This window comes from Homalodisca vitripennis, unplaced genomic scaffold (assembly GCF_021130785.1).
Source record: "Homalodisca vitripennis isolate AUS2020 unplaced genomic scaffold, UT_GWSS_2.1 ScUCBcl_7083;HRSCAF=14601, whole genome shotgun sequence".
Lineage (NCBI taxonomy): Eukaryota > Metazoa > Arthropoda > Insecta > Hemiptera > Cicadellidae > Homalodisca > Homalodisca vitripennis.
Genome location: NW_025783197.1, coordinates 13,208 through 38,888, shown reverse-complemented (window position 1 = coordinate 38,888; position 25,681 = coordinate 13,208). Strand labels below are relative to the sequence as shown.

Below are 25,681 nucleotides of genomic sequence, written 5' to 3'. Positions count from 1 at the left end.
ATTTTATACTAGTTTATTACAATAGCATATTGTATTATTGTCTTATAGAATTTAATTAAGTTTGTGCATGTTCGTTTTAATTTGTTTATGTTTTCCTTAGTGAGATATACAGTGTTAGAGCTTTTAACAGACGAAGAAGAGAGTAGATTACTTTCCTCGAAGCGCAGTATATTAAGGCTGGAAATGTGAACAGTAAGGAACTATTTGGTACAAAGAGCAATTTATTAGGTACGTGTTCTAATTTAACTGGTCTAGCTAAAAATTCAATTTCACTAATTTTTATTATATTTTTTGCGGTATAAATATTATACTGGTTATTACAGTTATATATAGGGATACAAAGAGGAAGATGTGACAAATTTTACAGATTAATTGACATTGTTTTCTAATTTGCCTGAAGTATCAATAAATATATATTGATTCACCTTGATGCAAATAATCATTAACTGTATAGTTTCCATCTAATGTCCTTATATATAATTTAAGCACATTCATATTTTGACAAATTTCAATCGCTTAAAAAACTAAAACCGAAGATTTGCTTGTGTACAATTACCTAGGTAATATACTAGTCGTAGAAGAATCTATATCCCATTACTAAAATGTTTAATGCTATTTTTTTTATAATAATATATACATATTGACTATTTATGTATTCGAATTAGTACTCTAGGGTAATCACTCACCCTAACCGTTGTTCCCTTAAAATGAAAAGTTGAAAGTGATAAAGGTAAAATTTTACTTCAGGCCTAACAATATTTATTATTATTGTATATTATTCTTTCCTAGATAAATCAAATATTTTTAATTTCATTTTAAAATTTCTTGTTTGTAAATGATTTGCATCTATTTTTATTAATTGGTTTCTCAGAAACTCATTCGAAATACATAAAATTTTACATAAAGTTTACCTCTGTGGTATAAGAGACACAGACATGTCATAAGATGACGAACTATCCATGGCTTCGGATGTAAAAAGAAAACTTTTAATTTTTCATCGTGTGTAAAGTTCAACTTTCAAATAACTAATTTATCTTGTATATAATTATAAACCTTTTAACTCTTATTACACTTTTTTATTTTCGTACGATGTACATTTCGAATTCTGGGAATACATCTCTAATAATTTATCTTCTTGAATCACTCCCAAATGAAAGTAAAGGTAGCCCTTTATATGTAATATTAAGAAGAGAAGCTCGATATATTACATTGTACGAGTAGCACTCGTCAGGTGCGTATAGACACAAGCTGTGGTGAATGGTCTGGGGCAATATTGACTCTTGCTCACATAAGAAATGCTTTATTGCCGTCTGAGAGACAAGTTGGGTTGTACCTCGTACATCACTCGAGTTTGCCTCGGTTGTGTCCATTTTAGTTACTCTCTAAGTCTTAGCTAAGTTTTACTTTCTCGTTCACACATACAATAAAATATACTGTTGATAAAGTTTGGTTTTCAACGAACGACTAGGTTTTGAGATTATTAATTTAAAAATTATGTTTATATCTTTCCTGCTTACGTTTTGCTATGTATGAGTTTACATGCCCATCGACGATAACCAAACTTTTATGTGATTGAAAATATTTGTGCAAAGAGATGTTTTGAGGGGTGGTTAAAAATAAGTAGCTTTAACACTAAATTTGAGGATTTAAATTCAACCATTTACATAAGGCACTAAGGCTTTCAAAAATGTTAAACATGACAAGAAAGTTTGGGCTCTGGGCTCCTGTGCGGTAACATTGCTTGGTTCATTCTCTACAGTCTGGACTTCATACAGTTTGTCAGCTATAACATAGTTACGTTTACCTTTACGTAGCAGTGTCGTGTTACAATTTCTTTTTTAGCCTTAGTGTTTTTTTTTTTTTGTTTAGCTGAAGAAGGGGATGAATACTCCAAAAGTATTGATATGCCTTTTTTGTAGCATTTAACGGTGGAAAATGTCTGAAATCTTATTATTTTTTCAAAGGACGTTCTATTTTAATACAGAAGGATATATAAAATATGAGATAATATTTCACACGGATAAAGTTGTAAAATACTAAAAACGTTTTGTAAAACTTACATTGGCCTCACTTCACCTTCCATAGCGTGCATGCTGGCCACAGTTCATATAGCTAAGTAAAGTTCATGTTGACACATGATACTCTAATGCAGGTTGACATCCATGGTTAGTATGATAGGAATTACGCCTCTTTCAAAGTTTAGGTACGCCATAATAAAACAAATGAAGAAATTACATCTGTGAATAATTTATTTAACTTTTACACTCACAGAAGCTGCTAACTTCGAATATAAAAAGGTTTTCTATGGTTACAACCACTTTTTAAAATTCCACTCAAGAAAATTGTACATATTTGTACAGCTAACACACGGTACACAATTCATTACAAATTACATCAATGAAGTCTCACACAATTACAAGATGTACTGAGCTCTTGGATCCAAATACATGACAAGTTGTAAGTGCCGCCAATGCGCATTACTCACCATGGGGGTAAGCAAGTAAATTTTGTTTAAAATATTTTCAAATTAATAAATAATTAAGCACTTAATAAATTACTACTGTTATAGATTAACATGCTGACACCAAAGTTGTATGAAGTACGTGGGCTATATAAATTAAATTACTGATTATTATAAATTAGATATAATCTTTGTTAAGTATGTTCAACTTGATAAGGATCACTTTCGTTATGACTTAAAAAGTAAAGCTGCCCCAAGAGAGTTCACTCGTACCTTGGGCTATATACCTGTCGCTAGAACCTTCACTGGGTACTGGGAAAAACGGTGAAATCAATGGACGTGCAGAATTAGCACATCATTGACCTTAAGTTTGACGATAGTTTACTTGCAGCGGATGATTAAGTAAGCTGTGCACTCTTAGCGTTAAAGAATGTTTACAACAGCGTGAGTAAGAAACTTTGACCTGATCCCTTTGACAGTGAGGGGCTGACAGAGAACTACCTCCCCCCTTGAGCAATAGTGACAAATCTCAGATAGTGTCCACTGTCCCTCTTCACTGTGTCTGTACCGTGAGATCACGGAGGTGGCGGATCCAGACTCCACACTTGCTCTTCCTGAAAATCCTGCTAAGTACTACAGAAATAACGCAAAGGTTTTTTTATAACTAAATATAACAAGGCAGGAGTAATATATTCCATGCTTTTCCGAGGCTGCTTGAACATCGTATAACTCATTTGTAACCACTTGGTAATGAAGTTTCATGCAAAACAAAACGTTTACAGTTAAATATACCACAAGATATCTTGTCACATGATATATTCATATTTTAGTTAATAATATAAACATCGTAGTGATATTCAAAAAATAAACACTTGGTTAACTAGTAAGGGTAATACAACGCAAGTGTGCCAAACTATTTACAAATTTATAACAATGATTTCCGATTCTAATATTTTTTATTTTTCATCTATGGTAAAAATATAAAATACGGAAACCTAATATTATTATGCTCAGTTAGGTTAAGGATTTCTTACTTTATTTTCTCGTTGCCATTATAGATACCCATAAGACCAATGTAAAACATTTCGCCAATACTTAGCGAAATCTTATGGAATAACATGCATCATCATCAAACTCAGTGTTCCGCGTACAAAATGAAGCTTCTTACAAACTTTCAAGTCTATATGTCAGTTCTTTTCGAGAGATCATGGATATAAAATTGTTCTACTATCTACACTCACGTAAAAAACGTAATTTTCAAACTCTTGTCTCAAATGAAAATTTATATATCGATCAATTATATAACTTAAAAGAAGACGAATTAGTAATGGTAATTTTAGAAATTGTTGGTCGTCATTTAAAACATACTCGTTTGCAATACCGAACTATACGTAGTTTTAGTACATCTATTGAACAATTTATTATTAATATTATATTTATGTGCTTTCAGAAAAGATCCGGCTATTATTCACAATTCTGCATATCTAACTACTGTTTTGGAGTTTATGCTGATATAGTAAGTACTCGTATCTCTTAAAGTAAGTATAACCAAATATATGATAGGAAATTTTATTTGAAAACTTAAATTTTGTATTGTTATTTAAAACTAAATTCCTCGTGTGAATTCATTTTAATTCTTAATTCATATGAGAGTAAACTTAATATAACTGCTTCTACTTTCGATGTAATTTACAGTTTTTCAGTTATACAAATATTCAAGTATCCAGTTTTTATGTTGCAGCAGAAAAAGTCATCATTTTGGGGCAATTTGCTGAGAATTTTGATATTTATAATCCCTGTTGCTTTTACTTGCTTATGTGTTACTTGCCATATTCGCCCCAGAAGTAGCAGATTCAATACGGAAGAAGTTAAAAGAAATATGGCAAAAGCTAACAGGAGGAAAGTCAAGCGGAAGTGATGAAAATTCACGGAGTAACGGTCGTAAAGGTTCGAATCAAAGTCGAAAGGATAAGAGCCGTGATCAGGATTCTGATGATGATGAAAAAAGTCAGAAGGATGACAATAATACAGACGAAGAGGATCAAGAAGTTAAGAAGAAAGAATCTAAAAAAAGAAAAGGTGAAGCATCGAATAAGAAAAAATAACAAGAAGACTCCAAAGTCTGATGATGCGAAAAGTAAAAAGGATAGCTATTCTGCAGATGAGGAAGAGGAAGAAATAAAAAATAAATCCTCCAAAAAGAGAAAAGTCGAGCAAAATAAGAGGGAGGAAAAGAAAACCCCGAAGTCTGAAGCCAAACTTGACAGGCGGTCTGAAGATAACATATCTGTAGCTTCTCGCGCTTCTAGCATTGGTCGTCGTTCTCCGTCAACTTCATCTCAACAACGTAACGTGGAAAATACGCGATCCACTTCCAGCCGAAAATCAAAGGAAAGGCTCAGAAATCATAGCTGATATTGTGATATAAAATGTTACAATAAAATTTTTTAGGATTATTGTGTTTTACAACTTGACTATCCCCAGGTAGGTTTACATATTTTTTATATTTAACCTGTACCTAAACGGGGCACATTAAGTACTAAATGCAAATGTCTATATATTGGGTTACAAGGATAGACGATAGGTCTAATCTAGTGCGGAAGATTGCTATTGGTGTATGTAGCTCCCTAAGTGAGGCAGTTACTAGCCTAAAATATAACGCCTTGCTACCCTTGCCTGTTTTGGACTGGAGAGGGTGGTACATGGGTGGACTCCACTTTTCCCAAGTGACATAAATGAGATATAATGCTATCAATCTTCCTAATGTTCCTCACGATGAGGCGGCTTCTACTCTTTACCTTACCTATCCTTAATATCCTGTCACATCGTAATGACCTCAAAGGTCCTTTTAGGACTAAGTACAATGAGGGATTTCTCAACTTCTTGTTCAAAATAAAACAAAAGTAATTTAACTAACAGAATATATGTCACCAACAATAACATTCAGTGATAAATCATGACGTACTATAAATACTTTTAGAGTACTAAGGCAGGAAATTAGCATTTTTTGGTAGGCTAACTGATTTTATGAGACCAATTGTAACAGCTTTAAAAGTTGATCACATTATGCGTGCTTGTTATTTGTAGATTTTGTCTGAACAGACAATATTTATGTTAAAATGAAGGGCGTCAATATTTGAATATTGGAATATTAAAAACAAGTCATCTTAATGGTCTTACAATAACATTAATCTTTTCAACCTAAACCACCAAAAAACCAATTATTTGTAAGACAATTTCGTGATGCTACGTCCTGTCCGGTCTGTAACTTTTTGGATAGCATTAGTTTACCATGATAGAGAAATTTACCCTGATACCAAAGTTAAAAGTGTTAGAGCCATAGGGTGATTGTCTAAACCGTAACTAATCAGGTATATTATCTGACATGTTTGTTGTTAGTTTTGGTTTAACAACTGATTTATTTGTTTTATTCTAATGGACATTTACAAGTTTACGTAATAGCTTACGTAAATAGTTAGCTTGAGTTATTTCAAATAAACGTTTTTTTTCTAATATATAAATAAAAATAATATTTTATAATAATATAAATAAAAACCACAACAAAAAGACTGTACCATGCCATTGTATTACTAATGATTTAACAGCAATGTGTGATAACCGTACTAGGTCTAAATATAAAGATAATAAGATAATTAGCAATCAAATATATGCAGTAACAGAGTAACAATGATAAACTATAACATGAATAACAAGCAAAAGTAGGTGACAAACAATGCAAAGATTACACACAAGCAGCAACAACAAGCAGCAGACTACAATAAATAAGAAAGACAGAAAATAAACATGATACAAAATTTATAATAAATACCAAAATAATTTAGACAAAGGAATGCTCTCTGAAAGGAAAATTGGCACCAAACAAACCAAATATATGGCACTTAAAAGACACCAATCCAGATACTGAATGACTGCACTTGGATTGTTTAGCCCCCTAAAGGCGCCTTCCAAAGCACCAAATGCACTTCACCACAACAGCGAACTGTTGATGAGAATGTTAAAGATGCATCACCTTCCATTTGAACGAGCCCACATTATATCTGAAGTAGTCCATACTCGCAGATATGCCATTTGCCATTCTCTGGAGGCGTGCCCTTGTGCTGCCTGCGGCATAGTTTGTTCGGTGATGCTGCCTGACAAAAAGATCAGTGGAGCGAGTAGAGGAGAGAGTTTTGAAATTAATCAAGCGAAGTAAGTCAGAACAATGTAGTAGACTGTTTACAGCTTAAATTACAACTTTTTTAAATTGTTTACTTATGGTGAATTACGATGGGTTTTTCTAGAGGAACGAAGGAAGTATTTCCAGAATTTAATCCTTTTAACATCGTTTGAAATAAAGTGAAAAGCTATATAATAGTTCAAATGTTTAATATATACTTGAGTTCAAGTAAAAATTTAGGTATACTACACGCCTGAATTTGTAAAATTAGGGATATAAGAAACATAGTTACAAAAACAGAAGTGTAGTATAACTCAACAGAAACGTACTTTCAAATATTGTATACGATAATATATGGTACATAAACAATTAATCAATAAAGAACTACTCCTATAAATAAGGCAACATTAGATTAATATTTATCTGGCAGCCCGTGTCATATTCAACGGCGACTGCTTTAGCTGCAGCCAATCACGACATAGCTCCGTCCCTGCATTCACCTGCGCATGTGCATTACTAGCACTGCCATCTTTTGTGTAATATTTGTTGACTAAGGATGGCCCTCAACAGTAAGGATAAAATACATACATTGAATTTTGATGTCAATTTTTTTGAAAGTGCTATATTCCATCATTGTGGAAGCTGGAGACCCCCCTCTTGAGTAAAATAAGGACCAAAATCTTTCTATCTCTCTGGCCTCGTGCCTCCGATGACTCCTTTTTTTGTGATCGGAAAAAATCTTCCATTGGTAACTGGAAATTGTATTTATTTGGGAAATTCCATGACATTTCTCCTACCCTTATCTTCTCTCCTTAAACAGCGGAACTTGGATAACCAGACTGTTCATCCAAACATCTTTAAAATAATTATTACTAATTAACTCAATAATTTATTTTCATTCTTTTCTTTACACGACAAGTATATTGTATATATTTAATGTAATAGTTAAGTAAAATGTAACCATTAAACGGGATTTTCCATGTATATTATAAATAACACACATAATTTCATAATTTTAAATAGTTTCTTATTTACTGTATACTAATAAAAAACTCACAGTAAATTTTCATCCTTTCTGAGATAATACAACTTGTATGGATTTACATGTAAATATCGCATGCTTTAAGAAAAAAGTAGGGTAAAGAAATAGTAACTAAAAAAAGTTTGCACAAAAAGTAATATAGTTTTCCTGTGTACTGTGATTCTCTTTATAAAATTATTCTCTGCTCGATGTGACCTGCTTTGTAGTTTTTTTAACTCCAACAGTGAACTAATTAACTAACATTTAGTCATATGTTTTGTTACTTCAGAGTTTATTATTTGAAAATCTGGATTCTAATTTAGTTCAACAATCTTCGCACCTTTTCCAATACTTGTTCATTATAGAACCAGCGTTCCATATTATTTCAAATTTTTTTCCAAAACCACTTGGTGATTTATCAAGTTTCAGCAAGTTGATGGTATATTAACTATATTATTTTTTAACGTAAGTTATTTATTTTCAACACTGCTATGATTCAATATAAGCCTTATATTAAAATGTGATAAAATCTTCAAGATACACAACGCAGACTAATTTAATTTATGTTTACATTAAATCCCTTTGCAAAACATTTTAGTAAGTTGTAAGTGATATTTAACAATACAACTGGCGATGTTTTATATTTCAACAATCGATGTACAAGTATTTTAAGCAGTTTTGATTTAATTCAAATTGTTAGTTCAATGAGTTGTGCAATTTAAAACCATGAGAAGGAAACAGGGATTTCCAAACATTTGCCATAGTTCAGTGATACAATAAATCAGTAAGTAACACTACGTTTCGAGATCTACAATCCTCTTCCTCAGGTCGGTCATTGATCTAGCAAATACCTACAGTCCAAGGTTTGAAATGACCGGAAAATCAAGTTTCCTTCTCAATTTTTCTATCGCCAAAAACAAAGAATATTAAAATGTATTATTAAGAATATATTCAGCGTTACTTTTAAACATACATACCTCACCTAACATAAAAATAAAACATTTTCTTGATCATACTCACATATACTCTAAACTAAAGAAGACAGTTGAAATTTTCCTAAACGGGATTAATTGGATTAGCGGGAGTCTATTATTAGTGAAGCCTGATATGAGGCTGAATTGTTCTGGAAAACTTTTACCTTATTATATTGATTAGATTGTCTGCCAAGATCTTTTTGAAAGTTAAACAAGAGGTTTGTAGTTGGTAGACTAGTAAATTAATTAAATTTATAATTGAAAAAATGTCCGAGATAATATTTTGATTTTAAATTTACTTTATAATAAGTATAATGTCCCTGAAAACATTACCTTTTTGTGGTTTCAAGTTAATTTTGATTTTATGGTATGTGTACTGGTGTTAAAATGTCTGTCAAGTACTTGTGGTACATGGGACAAGAAGGCGGTGCTTGAGTAGTAACTAATACAAAGTCTAAGAAAATTCTCAACTACGGTATAAACTCGATACAGCGGCTTTACCTCTGTGGACACTTCCGTTTGTCATGGGTAAGACAGATTTTACGCTAAATTTAAATTGTCATCAGGCTCAAACCACAAGGAAAAGCAAATATTATTTTTTTAATTTTCTTGTGAATATTTTAGAGTTGGCCACTTTTATCTCAAATTTTTATATTTGGAGACATTGAATCAAGAAACACTTGCCAAAAAAGTGGGAGTTTCCTCTCAACTTCAGGTGTATACTCCATGTTAATAGAAAATGCTATAATGTAAACACAGGTTTTACAGTCCTGCGTGCCAATTTTGTGTGATTTGCACCTGTGGAAGAGATAAAGATGCAGATCAAGATATTTAATATTGTATATTTGGTCATGGCCTATTATCCTTAGAAAAATACTGTTTAATTGATGTTTCATGTTTCTAAATTTTGTTGGAAGCGTGCAATTGAAGCTCTAAAACCTTTTTTTAATGAAACATGTCAGCAATCGACTTAAGGTCAGCCAGAGGCAAATCAGTGACTGCTGAGTGTAATTGTGTCAAATTACAAGATCTCTGTACTTAATAAATAAAGGTTCGCGTACACACATGTCATTACTATGTTTCTGATCCAGGTTCCGATAAACAGTTTTATCGTCGTCTTTAACACGTACTATCTGTGAGAGCTACATATCTAGATAATATCAAGGCCATTAATTTGTTTCAAAAGTAGCTTGGTGCACAAGTTTAGAAGTTTATAAATAATTAAAGAGCCAGATGACGCAGCAAGATTTTATGCGTCTGATAAATGTGTATGAGGCTCTCAACCCACTCGGCTGTGACATGTACAAACATTCACATATTTTTAAAAGTAGCTTGATGCCCAAGTTTAGAAGTTTATAAATAATTAAGAGCCACATGACTCAGCAACATTTTATGCCTTTGATAATGTGTATGACGCTCTCAACCTACTCGGCTGTGACATGTACAAACATTCACATATTTTTAAAAGTAGCTTGATGCCCAAGTTTAGAAGTTTATAAATAATTAAGAGCCACATGACTCAGCAACATTTTATGCCTTTGATAATGTGTATGACGCTCTCAACCTACTCGGCTGTGACATGTACAATTTTTTTTCTCTTCAAGTGTTTTAATTTTATTTAATACATCTTTAGTAATGATCATTAGCTCTTATTTTTAATAGCGTTTTATGCTAGCTTAATTTACAGTAACACAATATATATATATATATATATATATATATATATATTATATATATAAGTTTGATTATTACTACTGATTTGGTGTTTTTGACCATGACAATAATAACTTCCCTGGCCGTTAATGGTAAAAAATATGATCTGTTATGACATACTTCGCTAACAGAAAAATGTTTATTTAATGGTTTTTGAAAGTAAAATATGTCCAACCTTTAATTGTTATTTATGAAAAAAATTTTTGAAATTTTTGATTTCCAACCGTGTAAGAAAAGACGTATTTAGTATAGAATTCAATCAAAGCAGCCTTTATTTATTATAAAGCTATTTGTTATTTTGTACACACTCTTTTATAAATCTATACCTAACAGTCAAAATCAATGAATATTTAAATGAGTAGTTTAATGTACTAACAATCAACAAACAATCACCTTTTATATATTGATCCATCAAAATGACTTATTCTACACAAAAAATAGGAGTTTTTAGGCTTAAGTCTGTGCTTTGTAATAGGAATCACATTCTGTGATACCTAATTTAGGACTATAATGTGTGGTTTACTGGTTTTTCCGAAAGTTCTCCTACAAACCAATACTATTTGTATGGTTTACTTATAAAAATTATACTCTGTGAGTTTAACGAACTTCATACAATTCCTCAGATTTTTGTTCCTCAGGTGAACTTCACCTAACTTAAATGGAAGCAGAAAAAAGAATTTAAAACTTATCTAAAAACTTAATAAGGTACCTACTGATAAAATTACAAGTATAAGGATGTAAGCATAAAACTGATAGCTTAGAAATTTATATTTTATGCTCCTTTAATATAAATTCCCTGATTACTAAAAAGTAGAATACGTTTCCGTGTAGTTAAAGGTATTTAAACAAATAGTTTTAAAATATTTTATTAAAACATATAATTCTCTTAAAATATAAATAAACATAATAAAATTATCAAATTCTGAAACTATAACATACTGTAAATATTTCTTATTTCATCCCCAACTAGTTTGTATGGGATGGTTACTAAGTTGGTTATTTTAAATTATTGTATTCAAAAATATATGCCATATTAAAGATATAAGTAATATGTTTATTATAAATCATACATATATTTATAACAGATTTGTGAATTTCTTTTGTTAACATATAGAATTCAACAAGCAGTTTAACATAAATAATACCCAAGGTGAGGGGTACAATATTAGGGTCTTGTGCGGAGCTCACGGATCTAGTTACCACTATCTAATGCGGATCTTGACATTACAAAACACTTCTTATCCCTGTACCTTGAGATAGCAACATTGGTCTCGAGATAGAGATATTAAAACGAAATATCAACTTATAGTCAGCGATTATGAGTATTCTTTAGTCTCTCTTTTAATATATGCTGTTAGTGTCAAAATATAATTCACATTCTTTATTTTATTAGTTGGTTAGTAGGTATTTTTTAAGACTACTTTTGAAATTATAAAACTTAATACGTAATATAACTTAGCTATCTACAACTTTATATGTTTTTTAAATATTTTTTACTACTTTTTATACTATTTATATATATTCAAAATTTTTGAATATTGATCATTATGAATTTATAATTATTTTTACGGAAATTAAAGTGTATTCTAAGAAAGTATGCAGCAGTTTTATAATCAATGCTTTAAACTTGAAAAAAACTTGATCTTAAGCTACGTCATTGTTATTTTGATAATAAACTTTGTTTTTAAATAACGAATCTGAATTAACATGACAATTTAGGATAGCAACAAATATATCCAAGAGATTTGCATCCAAAAGATTAAGGACATATATACATGTCGTTTACCGTACGCTTGTCCTTATGTTTAAATACACTTGAAAGAAAGGACCTTGAGACGTGAAACTTTAGATATAAATTCTTCTTCATCCAAGAAAGAATTGATCCAATTGATATTGGGTTTAAAAGTTCAAAGGGCCACAAGCTTATAATAATCCAGGAGATAGTTGCAGTCTGTATCACAAGATTATAATTACGTCCTGTTGATTCCTTTGATAATCCGTTGCCAAAGTTAAATTATGCATTTAGTATCTAAATTTAATCGATGAAACCACAGTCACACTTACCCAATAAATGGTAAGTACTGATAATAATATACCATTGCTACTATGTACATTTCAATCTCAAAGAGTTATTTCTGGAATAATCGCAAATATAAACGTTCAAGTGTATAGTTATTGTATTGGGTTGAAACAATAACCGTGGGCTATTTAATTATCAATATGCCGTGAGTGTACTTGCTAATTATACATGATCTATGCACAAACAATTTCCTAGAGTACCTTGTATGGTTTCTGCTGCAATCAAAGCGGCTAACTTTGGTAGATATTTGTTTTTTGTCATATCATATAACAGACAAATCTTAGTTATACTATTTATCTACGTACTTTAGACTCTGCATTTATAATATTTTATTGCTTTATAGGCATTTAAAAATATGTGCGTGTGCGTGACTTATGGTTCACGAAACTGTTGCGTTTAATTTGTGCAACTTAAATACTGCTTTCGCATAGTTATCACAACCGTATTAGCAACCATGTCATAACCTATTACACACTACCAATTCTTTTCTAATATCAATAAGCCTAAGATCATTTTAATTAATATTAAAAAATGTTTGGAAGAAAACTTATAAATAAATTTGTATCAGTAGATAAAACGCCAGCTGACGCTTTTCCAGTTGTGACAACTGATAAATGTGTATGAGGTGAGTCCTTTAGAGTTTTACAGCTGCACACAGTGTAGTCGCGGAAAGTACACTTCTTTTACTTCTATCTCCTCAGCTTTAATCCCTGTATACTAATTCTTACTTACTATATTTATATTATAATCTCGCGTTCGTGACTTGCACGTCTTTAATTTATATAACTAATTATATATAATAATTATTATGGTTAACTAATTGTGTTTTGGATTTGATTTCTTAAAATTACTATATAACCCCACAAAAATATATTACTTTTAGCCTAAGTACATAAGACTAAATTTCAGGTAATTGTTTATTTTTATATATAATTTTGGTAATTCACTTTTTTGTAGTGTATTAAACAAGATTTCAAAATGAGAACAGCGCCTCATAAACTGATTGTACTTGAATGCTTTATTATTTGGTCTGCTCTATGAATGCGTGGATATTTTTTGGTTCTTAAAATTCTTAGGAAAATCATTAGGCGTAAAACCTGTCTCCATACTTATATCAGTCTTTCTGGAGCCGACTGCTCCACTAGATATAGATAAAAGAGATATCTTAAGACTTTACTTTAATTAAACGAGACAGTATCGTCAAGAAAAACTAATTCTCTAATTAACTAATTTACTAATTCTCATCTTCAAACCTGATATATCAGAGCAACCCAATCGCATTAAATAATACAAATAATACTCCCCAACAACATATTTATACAATTATTTTTATGTTTGTAAACGGCACATTTTTTACACTTCGGTTTATTACAGACCCATCAATATTGAATTAGAAACAAAGAGTAAATATTAACATTAGATGTAACAATACACAGTCGAATAATTATACACTATAGAGAAAAATAAATATGATTTATTATTATGATTTATTTACAGCACATTAACGGCTGATATTTTTACAAATAGTGTATTACACACTCATCAATATTAATATAGTAATAAGAAGTAAATATTAACATTAGAAAATAACAATACAGAGACCAATAAATTGATTAATATAAGTAATAACAGCACCAGAATCAAAATAAAAAAAAGTCTATAATTTTTATGATTGGGAGATTCAGTTATGATTAAAAAAGTATGTTTCTCTAAACGTTAGTCACTGTCACAGAAGATATCGTAGGAAATCCTAAACAAGCTTTTTTGGTCTTCCGGATTCTAGGAAGATGCTCAAGACTTCATAGTTGGCAGACCAACGTTGGAGGGCAGACAGTCCCGTCGAAAAGTCTGAGATGGCACCGTTATGTTCAGCCTACCAAGTAGTTCGGGCAGACAATCCTGATTACACCACAGTCTAACCGAGTACCTGAGACCTTGCGTCCGTTTCATTGAAAACTGTATGAAGAACTTTTAAAGTTATCCTGGCAAGATAGTGCAGACTGTACTGCACTGCCATTGTCAAAACAAGTCTGACTAAAAATCAACTGTAAATGTTGAGTTTAGCTCCAGTTTAAATTCCTCCTAGTGCAGCGTCCTGAATCTTATTCTGTCACAGACTTTACTCCTGGGATCTGGAGTCTTGTCCGTCTGAAGTGATAAAAAAAGTCTATAAGAGCGTCATATGAAATACGCTACACCAAGAGTGAGATGAACTTGACCTAAATTCAACATTCATAAACAAACACGGCCTACAATAGTTACATAATTTGTAAAAATCAACTACCTTACCTTTCAGAAAATATTGAACTTAAATCTTTGATATTCTTCCTGCTACTGATGTCTTACTTAACGAAGTTTCAGTACGTTAGCGTAATAACCTATTAAACTGCTAAAACCTCTTAAATTCAGACCCCTTGTTTTTCACTTCAAATTGTAAAGATTTCAGAGAAAATAAAGTATGGATCTGCAAACAATCATATCAGTTAAATTTGAAGTTAATTAATCATTTAACCCAATTTAAAAATACATTTAATAAGAAATGCCAGATAGAAATATATAAGCGAAAGTTGCATTCGTAGAGTTAAAACACGCCAAATAATAAAGCATGAGAATGGTTTGACAGAAAGTATGTACTTGTACATTTTTAAACATCACGTGTTAACTTTGAAATATTCTCTCAGCGTTTAGTTAGACCCACCTGTTACGATCTGTCTTATAAAATATTAACAAGAGAAGTAGAATTTATAAAACGTTTACCACAGACTCAGTACTGTGGCCTAAGAAAATCTAAATCTAAAATCTGACCTATATAACCTGAAAAAAATTCATTAAATTTATGAAACACACAAAATGGAACATCTGGATTAACGATAGTAATGATTGGGTATAAAATAAATTTTAAGATTTCCGGTGGACTAAATTTAGATTATTTTATTTGTATGGTGAACGAATAAAAATCCCTTTCTTCAAATCTAGGCATGTCCTCGGTTTATCCACAACAAAACTGGGATATAATACAAGTATTCCTGTACGGTACACTCCGAGTTTACTGCTAAAACTCATGTACTTATGTCCCAAATTCTAATTATATTTTTCCAAACCTCAGTTCTGTTCAACCAATAAAATACTCGTATACACATATTGCAAAATAAAATGTATATCCACGGACCCATATATTATTAAATGTAAATACTGTGTGCTTAAATGTGGAAAGTAGGCCTGTATTCTCAAACATTGGATTAAAATTCTATTGAAAATATTCACAAAATAAAGGTTAAACCATTTTACCCAATTTTCAAGAACCCATTTAGATGAACATATTCAAAATTGTAGGGCACGTGGTACTTGGAGCTGTTCTCGAGCAATTCGTAATGTATACTTTTAAAATTTTTATTTTCGAACTCATAAGTACGATAAGTACTACATTGTACTAATAGGCAAAACGTTGTCCCTTAAAATTTCAATAAAGAATTTCTTAATCACAGAGAAAAGAACTCGAAATTATGGAACAAAATGGAATTGGAGGACAGATAGACGCACATGTATAGACCAACTTTATTTTACTGGCTTACCATTATCACATCCTGGAGTACTGAACAATCAATTAGACATTAATGGCACCGGGTAAAAAGAATCATCCCCGATGTCAGTCATACGAGGAATCATGCCCCCTCTATTAAACAGATACAATCACAAGTTGTACATTTTTTCATCAAATATTAACTGATGCAGGAGCAGTAGTGTATCAACTGTAGGTTACGGTACGAATACACGCCAGTATCAAGAGGGCGGCTCTTGCGTTATAAATAATAAATAAAACCTATTGATTGTTCTCTGTCACTGTTTGCTGTCATTACAGTTGCATCTCACGCAGTATAACCATGTGACGTTAGTTATAAAATTAACCTAAAGAATAATAAATTCATGATTCAACTCAATATTTAAAACATTAGGCAAAATAGCTTCTCAATTACTTGGTATTTTGTTTATATTATTATTATATGTCCTGAAGTTACATTTATTACATTTAATTTCACTAAGTTTACAACATAATATTTAAATTACATTTCGTCATGGTCGTCATAAACTCCATGAACAAATTATAATTCGTTTTTTTTGTTCAATGTGACGTTTCATCAAAATTTATACAGGCAAGGATGCTGATGTCACGTAATATTTAATTGCAGGCAGGCAGCTCGGTTCGAGGTAGGTACACATAATAGAACGTAACTTCGATAGATGGGCTGATGGCTTAAAGCGATGGTTGGTTGTTAGTATTAGGATGTTCTGGGCGGTTCCGTACGTCATATGTCCCTTGCTGGAAGCAGCTTACTAGGGCAGGTGAATCTGGTTGAAAGGCTTTTCAAGATGACAGGTGTCTGAGAGAAAGGCTTCTCAAGTTGGCAGGTGTCTGAGAGAAAGGCTTCTCAAGATGGCAGGTATTTGAGAGAAAGGCTTCTCAAGATGGCAGGTGTCTGAGAGAAAGGTTCTCAAGATGGCAGATGTCTTTGGTTGTAAGCCTTCTCAAGATTGCAGATATCACTGGGGAGAAAACTTCTTAATATGACAGATGTCTCTGGAAGGAAGACTTTTTAAAATGGCAGGTGTCTGAGAGGAAGGTTTCTCAAGGTGGTAGTTGTCTCTGAGAGGAAGGCTTCTCAAGATGGCAGGTGTCTGGGAGGAAGGCTTCTCAAGATGACAGGTGCCTGAGAGAAAGGCTTCTCAAGATGGCAGGTGTCTGAGAGAAAGGCTTCTCAAGATTGCAGATGTCACTGGGGAGAAAACTTCTTAATATGACAGATGTCTCTGGAAAGCAGAATTTTTAAGATGGCAGGTGTCTTGGAGGAATGATAATTTCCTATAAGATTTTTGTTATGTATTATATTTAATTCTGTACATAAATTTTGGAAATAAATCAATCAATCAATCAATCAATCAATCAAGGCTTCTCAAGGTGGTAGGTGTCTCTGACAGGAAGGCTTCTCAAGATGGCAGGTGTCTGGGAGGAAGGCTTCTCAAGATGGCAGGTGTCTATTAGAAAAAGGGTTCTCAATGGGCATGTCAATTTTAAGGTTATTTATAACAAAATACGAGTTTGCTGGTTTCACTATTTTATATTAAAAGTTTGTGGGAAATACTATTTTTTATTAGATCTTTAAAACCACGTAAATGTGATACATTTGAAAATGTCGAGATCCGAACCCTGGATCTTCAGTATATGCAGGCTCTGGGCATAATATCTGACAAAAACATATTAAATTAAAATATATATGTAAAAGAAATTTTAGATTAGGAAAAAAATAAATATTTAGACTCTTTCTTCAGATAATAGGCCCACATTTTTGACTAAATTACCATTTAGTATTAGATCGCAAAATTAAATCTAAATATTTTCAATAGTTAATGTTATTAGCCTATTGAAAAATTTATGTTTTCTTTTTTATAAAGTTATTAGATAAAGTATAATTCTCTTCTTGTTTTACATATGGAATTAATTTAGTTTAAGAATCTGATTCTACAATAAAAATAACGTAGTCCAATGCAACTAATGTTTCTTTTGAGTATGTACGTGAGTACGTATGAGATTAAGTGAGTATTGACAAGACACTGAATGTGAGATAAATAAAAATAAATATACTGATATATAATATATACATAATGAAATATGTATTAATTGTGTTCATATTAAGTTTGTTAAACAATTAATGGGATATATTATATTGTATAACAAAAATGATTTATTATGCTAATACTCTAATTTTAATTGTTAATTCTGATTGTGAAGGTTAATGTAATTTCAGACACCTTGGAGAATAGTGAGAAGTATTTTAGTGGCCTTAATCCTGGAAACCTGAATATTGCATTTAACATTAATTAGAATACAAATCACGCAACTGGACGTATATGATTAGGTTATTTTTAAGACTTTACTAATGTACGTTCATATATTTTATACAAAGTAATAATCGATTACTCTCATTACTCTTATTGGATTAGTGTATGTAGATTAGGAGATTTCATATTTTATACGTGTTCAGTATACTTTATTTGACTCACCCTGTATAATACATTATAAACTTTCAGTGGTATAACACGATACTACTATTTATTACTCGTATAATTGTTGCAATGTTCCAACCAATGTCATCACAGATGTAACTGGGAAGATTAGAATTGTGCTTGTAATTACAAGGAAAGTAAGGAAAGAATAAGGAACAAAACTTATCGTATTCGGAGCAATGTTATCAGTGTTATCAGTACGAGCACTCCACTCAGGGTCGATGTCTCCCTTGTGGTCGTTTAGTTCTGATACATCCCTACCTTCACTTTACTGCTTCATTTTATTACTTGTTTAAACGTACACGCTTACATGATTGTTTGCATTTGTTAGCAGAAATAAAATTCTTCCATCTTATAAGCGGATTATGTCACGTATATAACCGTTTTGATACAGAATGCTTAATTTTTATTATTACTGATTATTATTACAGTATTTTATTTTAACTGATCCAAAATAAACAACAATTCAACATTTCATCAATTTCTTATAATCACCAAAAATTAATTTATTATAATGTTTACATAATGTATTCTTTCGTACAATTTTCGCGCTCTTGAATGATTTTAATCTCTTTTATTATGTTGTAATAAGACGGAATGAAAAAAATACCATGACATTTTGGCAGAGAACATCTTGTGAACCATGTACAGTTTATAGTAGGAACTTAAATAAGTCTTTTTATCGACAAAAGACTTCCCACATATGTTAATGACCTTTTAAATTTTTATAGGTATATGAGAAGAAAAATAATTTACTTTATATATGTGTTGGTAATAATTAATTTTGTGGTAGTGACAACTCTGACGTCGAGCACATATCACTTAGTAAGTGGAATACTTGTATCACTTGTTATAAGTAATTGACATCAAAAAATATAAATTGTTTTCGATTACTTAACTTTTCACTACATTATGTTTTTTGTAGGTAATGAATATACTTCTGGAGGGAAGTAATTATACAGAGTCGAGTTAACTGCACTTTTAAGCACTGCAGTTAATCGTAAATCACGACATGATGGTGAGAAAGAGGAATTTAACTTACCTTAGTTATCGATTAAATAGGTGGCAAACAAGCCTGGTACCATCAGTTCAACGGTAAGTACGACAGCTCATTTTCATTTATTTTTATTTAGTTTTTGGGTAAACAGGTAGCAAATAATACTGACACTCACTTCGATGGGCATGAAAAATTATTTAGTTTTGGTAAAGTGCTTAAAATTATTCTCCTTTCTCTTTCCAATAAGGCTTGGATAACCAAAACTACGATCGGTACGTATTAATCGACTTGGGGTTGCTTCGAGTTGGTAATCAGTGAGCTAATCAGACATCTGTCATGTTAAGGAGTTAGTTTTCCTCCACTTAAACTCATAAAAACGATTTAACCTTGGTTTGGTTATGAGGAGAGTGATTTGTGATTTTTTAGGGCGAACTTCCTAATTTAATGCGAATCAAAAACCACTTTTACTAATCGCACAGTATTATCATGTTCTGTTAGTACTATTGATTCTGAATTATTCTTGTATAAAAAACAGTGTACAAGACATAATTATAATACATTCACATTGAAATAATATATTGACAATTTAAATTAGTATTTTGAATACTGAGAACCATCTGACGACATACAATAAGGAAAGCTTAAACCTTCAATTTCTGAAAAAATTTGTGCTTTAGTACAATGCTCTCATGAAATCATAATATACATTGAAGATTTTTAAGGGGGTTCGGCATGCCCTATCCTTCCCATGTTAATTTGGCCAATTTTATGTACCTTTTTCTCAGAAACCTTTAAAGCTATCATCATCAAACTTTAGGACACTACTATTTAGACCTTTGTTAACATTTAGAGCGGAACAAAGTTAAAAAAGAAGTTTTTATTTAATTTGTTGTAAATAAAAAATTTATTAATTTTTTGTAAAATAATTTATAATTATAATTTTTTTAATAAAAATTTAAAATAGATTTTTATAATGTCTTCCGCTCTAAATGTTAACAAAGGTCTAAATAGTAGTGTCCTAAAGTTTGATGATGATAGCTTTAAAGGTTTCTGAGAAAAAGGTACATAAAATTGGCCAAATTAACATGGGAAGGATAGGGCATACCGAACCCCCTTAAACAGAATTTTTTGTAAAAGGTTTAATATTTATATAATTTTATTGCTGTATATTCACTTCTTTTGTGTGTAGTTGTGTGCGTGCGCGTTTAGAACCACTAATTTACCTTTACATTGTAACATGCTTTCTACTTGATTTAGTATATGTCCCCAAATGAGCCTGATCCCCTCATTAGAATATCTAATTAAAGAGCTAGCCTTTAACGTTTGGACGAAATATTCAAGCCTGGAAGTATTTCATTTTGCCTAACCTACCATAAGGGCGCAGGAGAAATTCATTTTAGCGAGTGAAGGACATCGGCTACTGCTAACAGTAGGTCAACAGCTGTTTACCGGTAGGGCAGGCTGTTGATAGTGATATTGACATTGATAGATTGATAGCGGCATCCCTGTTTAGACATGCTTACCAGTAAGGAACATTCTAGTGGCTTCTGGACATTGATAATACTACATCGGACACTAGATGAACCCTCTACACTACGGTGGATTACTTTGGTTTTCAGAAGAACATTTAGAGGTAATGTTCACACCGATTTTATAATTAAAGCCCCAACCATAATTAAAGTATCAGTAATATTTTGAGTAAAGGGTCGATTGGCCGTAGTGGGCGGAAGCGTCACCTCGTGGCGTTGCCGAAAATATTTTCATGTCTGGAAAAGATAACTATATATTCACAAAATATATCCCAATAATTTCATAAAGGTGTAAAAACCTTTGTATAATAATAATTTATATACTAGGATTGTTGATTTCTGTATGTAAATTATTAATGATTATGTACGTTACCTTGCTAATGAAGGATGTTATAATATTTTCCCATTGTGGCCTAAGCAATGTAAAGCCTAATAAATATTAGATAATTTTATCTTGATCGCCAAAATGTAGAAAAGATAGTTTTGTTCATGTAATTGTATTACTTTACTGGAAGCCTCCCATTACTTCATGTAACTGCCCTACTTCAGTAGGTTAAAAATAATTCATCACTGTTGTAATAATTTATTTGTACTTCTAGTATACACTCCGATTAAAATGTTATAAAGAAATCATAATGAATACAATTAATCAGTCATGATACTTACAAAAATGTTTGTCTACCCTAATTAATTATATAGTAATTACAAATAAATAATTAAAACTAAATCTGTTTTATGTTTAATATACATGCAATCTAAATTAGTAGTATACAATACCAACTCTTATTTAACCCATATATGCCCAAGTTTTTTTAGGTTTAAAAATTAAACTTTACCCATTTATTTGTATTAGTATATCTTAAAAATGAACCAGAAAAATAATTATAAAATTCTTACATTCATGGATTTTCCATAATTGACCGCCCCAAAAATGGGGCGTTGGGCATGTAAGGGGTCATATCCTATCGTAAGCCTAATACTAATTATTTTTGTATTTTTGGAAACGCCTACATGGAAACAAACATGTAATACCCAAATATAGTGTTTTATTCAAATATTACACGATTTAAAAATAATAATTGAAATAAATCCTTTTTTTAAAACTAACATATATTTTTGAAAATACATAATAATGACTTAGATTTTTCAGAATGAATTTTTTTCTACTGGGAATGAAACTTAACAAAACAATTAGCGTGGCATCCTACTGAACATTTCTGACATTTCTTGGTGGTATTCTTGTGGCATTCAGCGCAGCGTATTGGAGTGGTATTTGAGACAATCAAATGGCCGATGCCATCCAAGCGTAAGCCATCTGGAACACGGGTCCTCGACTTCTTAGATGGTCTTCCAACTGATGGACGGTCTACATTTCTTCTCAGGTACACTTGAACTACTTCTCTGATAAACCCAAGAAAGTCGAAAGCATCTTTACTTTTGCCGGCTGGGCTTAGCTTATACAACTGAAAGGCGTTGTTCATGCTGCAACTAAGTGGGAATAAGATAAGTTGCCAATACCACTTCTTCATCCTTATGGTTGGTTTGTGGGCTAAGACATTTTGATTAAGCCTATCAACTCCCCCCATGTATAAATTGTACAATCCAACACACAGTGGTTGCTTGACACTAATTCTTCTTTTCTCCTGCTGTGACCAGCGGTTACATGAACCCATGGGAGATACTCCAGCACGATTTGATGCAAGTGTGACAACACTATTATCATTGAATCTGACAAGAGTAGTTCCTGACTTTCTGTCACTTAATTTCTCAAAGCTTCCTCTCTTTAGTTTTTTAAATAATTTGTGGTCAGTTAACGGAGCCTTCTCGATTCTGTCAACTCTAATTGTGCCAGTACAATCAAGCCCATTTTCCTTGAGTTCTTTTAAAGAGGCAGTGATGTAAAGTAATTATCTACAAACAGGCTATATTTACTGTCAGAGGGAAGTCTTTTGACCAGGTCCATTACCACTGACCCTCTACAACCTAAATGTGGATGGGTGTTGCCTGTAGATGCACCCTGGTAAGGTTCACCTTGAATAATGTAGCCTAAACGTGTACACATCGACCAAACTTTAAAACCAAACCTTATTGGTTTATTATGTATGTGCTGTTTTGCACCATGCCTCCCAAAATACCTTACCATTGACTCATCAATGCTAACGTACGCGTCTCTAGGAAAATATTCTAACCACTTTTCGATTAAGTATTTCCAAAGAGGTCGGATCTTGGTATATTTGTCTGTACCGTCAAGATTGTTATTGTCTGCAACATGAAAATAACGAAGGATTTCTTCAAATCTGGTCCAAGACATAGCTGCTGCTACACCTAGGTGATGCGTGTCTGCACCTGTGTCCCAGTAGAGACGATTTCTGGCAACAGGGCAGTACCACTCAATAAAAGAATACCAGTAAAAACACGTATTCTTTCCCATTCATGTTCAGGCTTTTTAACTATGTCTACTTGTTCCCATTTACGTGTAGGTAAAGATCCTTTCTTAGCTTTTTTATTCATTTGCTCAGAATGGGTCTTTTTCAAACATGGTTGTGTTTTAGAACTAACCTTCTTTGAGGAGTTTTTTGCGTTTCCTATCAATCAAACCGTTATTACTAATATTAACTTGATCATTAGCTTCATCAATGACACTTGTCTGAGAGGGACTAGTGTCTAAAAGATCAATTGAAGTGGAAGGTTTTTCTATTAGGTCTACTCCTATAGGATTATTTACAATGATATCTGGATCTCCAAAAGATATGTGATCAAGTCCATCAGAGGTAAGAGTTGTAGCTTGCAGTTTAGCCGACGCTCTCAGCTGGTTACCTGTTAGTCGATTTATGTCGTCTTCCTTCTCATTAGCACTATCTTCATCACTTTGCAAAAAGTTTTCAGGTGGCTCAGTGTACACTGTAGCAGTAAGGAGAGTATCTGTATTTCCTTCCAGAATCTGCAGTATATCTTCAACGGTGTATCTAGAATAAATAGATGACATAAGTATTTCTCAAAGTAAATCCGACTTAACAAATTTGCTTTTACTAATAACAAGTTGGAAATAGAATTGTATTACCTATTGTGTGTAAAAGATAACTGAACTCAAATGTACTTTGGCTTGACTATGCTATGTACCCTGCTATGCCCACCGCCCCAATTTTGGGGCAGTAGGTAAAGTGAGGTTATTTTTACTCTGTGACTGAATAAGTAAGTTTATGATTATTTTTCACTAAAGTAATATACAAACAATAAATAAAACTGTAAAATAACTTCTAATTATGTGTCAATTAGAATTACTTACGTGTTTTCCGAATCCATTTTCAATCTTCAAAATATTGACAGAAAAAATACAACAGCAAAACACATGAGGCTTCTGCAGAGGTGCAACACACACTGTTGCAATCACTACTAACAACTGAACATGTAAGAAACACAAAAAGTCCCTTTATAAACAAAATGTACCTGTCAGAATTTTTTTTAGTGCCGCCCCAAAAATGGGGCGTTGGGCATATATGGGTTAATAATACATTTAATTCATGTTCAAGTACAGTGTGCAACTTAGGTAAATATTCAGATGAAAGTAGATATATAGTTCACTACTTGTTTCAAATATAGAGAACTTTCATTAAGTTATCCTTGGTTGAGATGAATTAATTAAGTAATTTTAGTTATACGATCATTGTAACAGGAGGATTAGGAAACCTATTCAGAGTGTTGTGTAAAATTAATGTAATGTATTTAACGGTTGTAGTACAGTAGATGTTAAACAAGACAAACTATAAAACAACTTGGAATTACAGCCTAATTAATTAAATAATTATGAATGCTAATTTGATTAAAACCAATTTATAATTTTTATGTCTTGTAAAACAATGTCGTCATGTCACAAGTCTACGTGTCACCATGAAAAATATTTGTAAATAATAATTGTGTATTCTAAAGCTTATTTTCTATGTCACTAAATTTAACGTTTGCTCGCTCAGTAACATAGTAATTTCCTCTATAAACCTATATGATAAATAAATATACCTATATAATCTTTTAGTATCTAGTATTGGTATTGCACTATGCAATGTGTGATTGATTATTATTTTAATAAAACTGTTTCTTTGAAAATAATTAGTAATACGGGCAGTAATAATGCTAAACTTAGCAAACACTAAAAGCAATTTAGTCCGAAAAGCACTCCATTTTTGGTCACAAAACTATTTCCGCTATGATACTTGTACCTTTTAGTAACTGCAAATGACGTTGCAATCCCGTGAAGATGCTGTGACAGTTACTTTTAAAATATGTCTTTTACTGTTGTCTTGAATTATTATTCGTTATGGTGCTTTCGTTATTGTATTTAATATTCAGTGTAGTTAAAACTTTGAATACGTTGTATGTGAAGTAATTTTAAGAGCTGGGCTATCATCTTTGTACATTGTGCAGGGTTTTTATTCCCTGGAGCTGATCGTGGTTACTGGACTGAGGATAAGTCTGTTAGCCCCACTGTTGCTGCGCTCTCCGAGTTGCTGTTGTCGGCAACCGCCTGTTTTGTCTGCCGTGCCGTACCGACCGACACTACCGTACCGCACATCCGGTTCACCCGCGGTCGTGTGCTTCCTCTCGGTTCGGTCGACTTCGTTGAAGTTACCGGGCGTGGACTTGTCGTCTTCTGGTGAGTGACTTACAAATTTTC

The 25,681-nt window shown here is 32.0% G+C and overlaps 1 protein-coding gene across 1 annotated transcript; it reads left to right on the top strand.

Moving 5' to 3' along the window:
• The first annotated feature begins 4,477 nt into the window (after window positions 1-4,477).
• LOC124374046 (nucleolar protein 58-like) lies at window positions 4,478-4,876 on the top strand. Its single transcript, XM_046832346.1, has one exon. The coding sequence runs from the start codon at window positions 4,478-4,480 to the stop codon at window positions 4,874-4,876; it is 399 nt and encodes a 132-aa protein (XP_046688302.1).
• Window positions 4,877-25,681: the final 20,805 nt, after the last annotated feature.

What these genes read in the sequence shown, in the direction of transcription:
- LOC124374046 (XM_046832346.1), top strand. Translation starts at nt 4,478, where the DNA reads ATGACAATAATACAGACGAAGAGGATCAAGAAGTTAAGAAGAAAGAAT.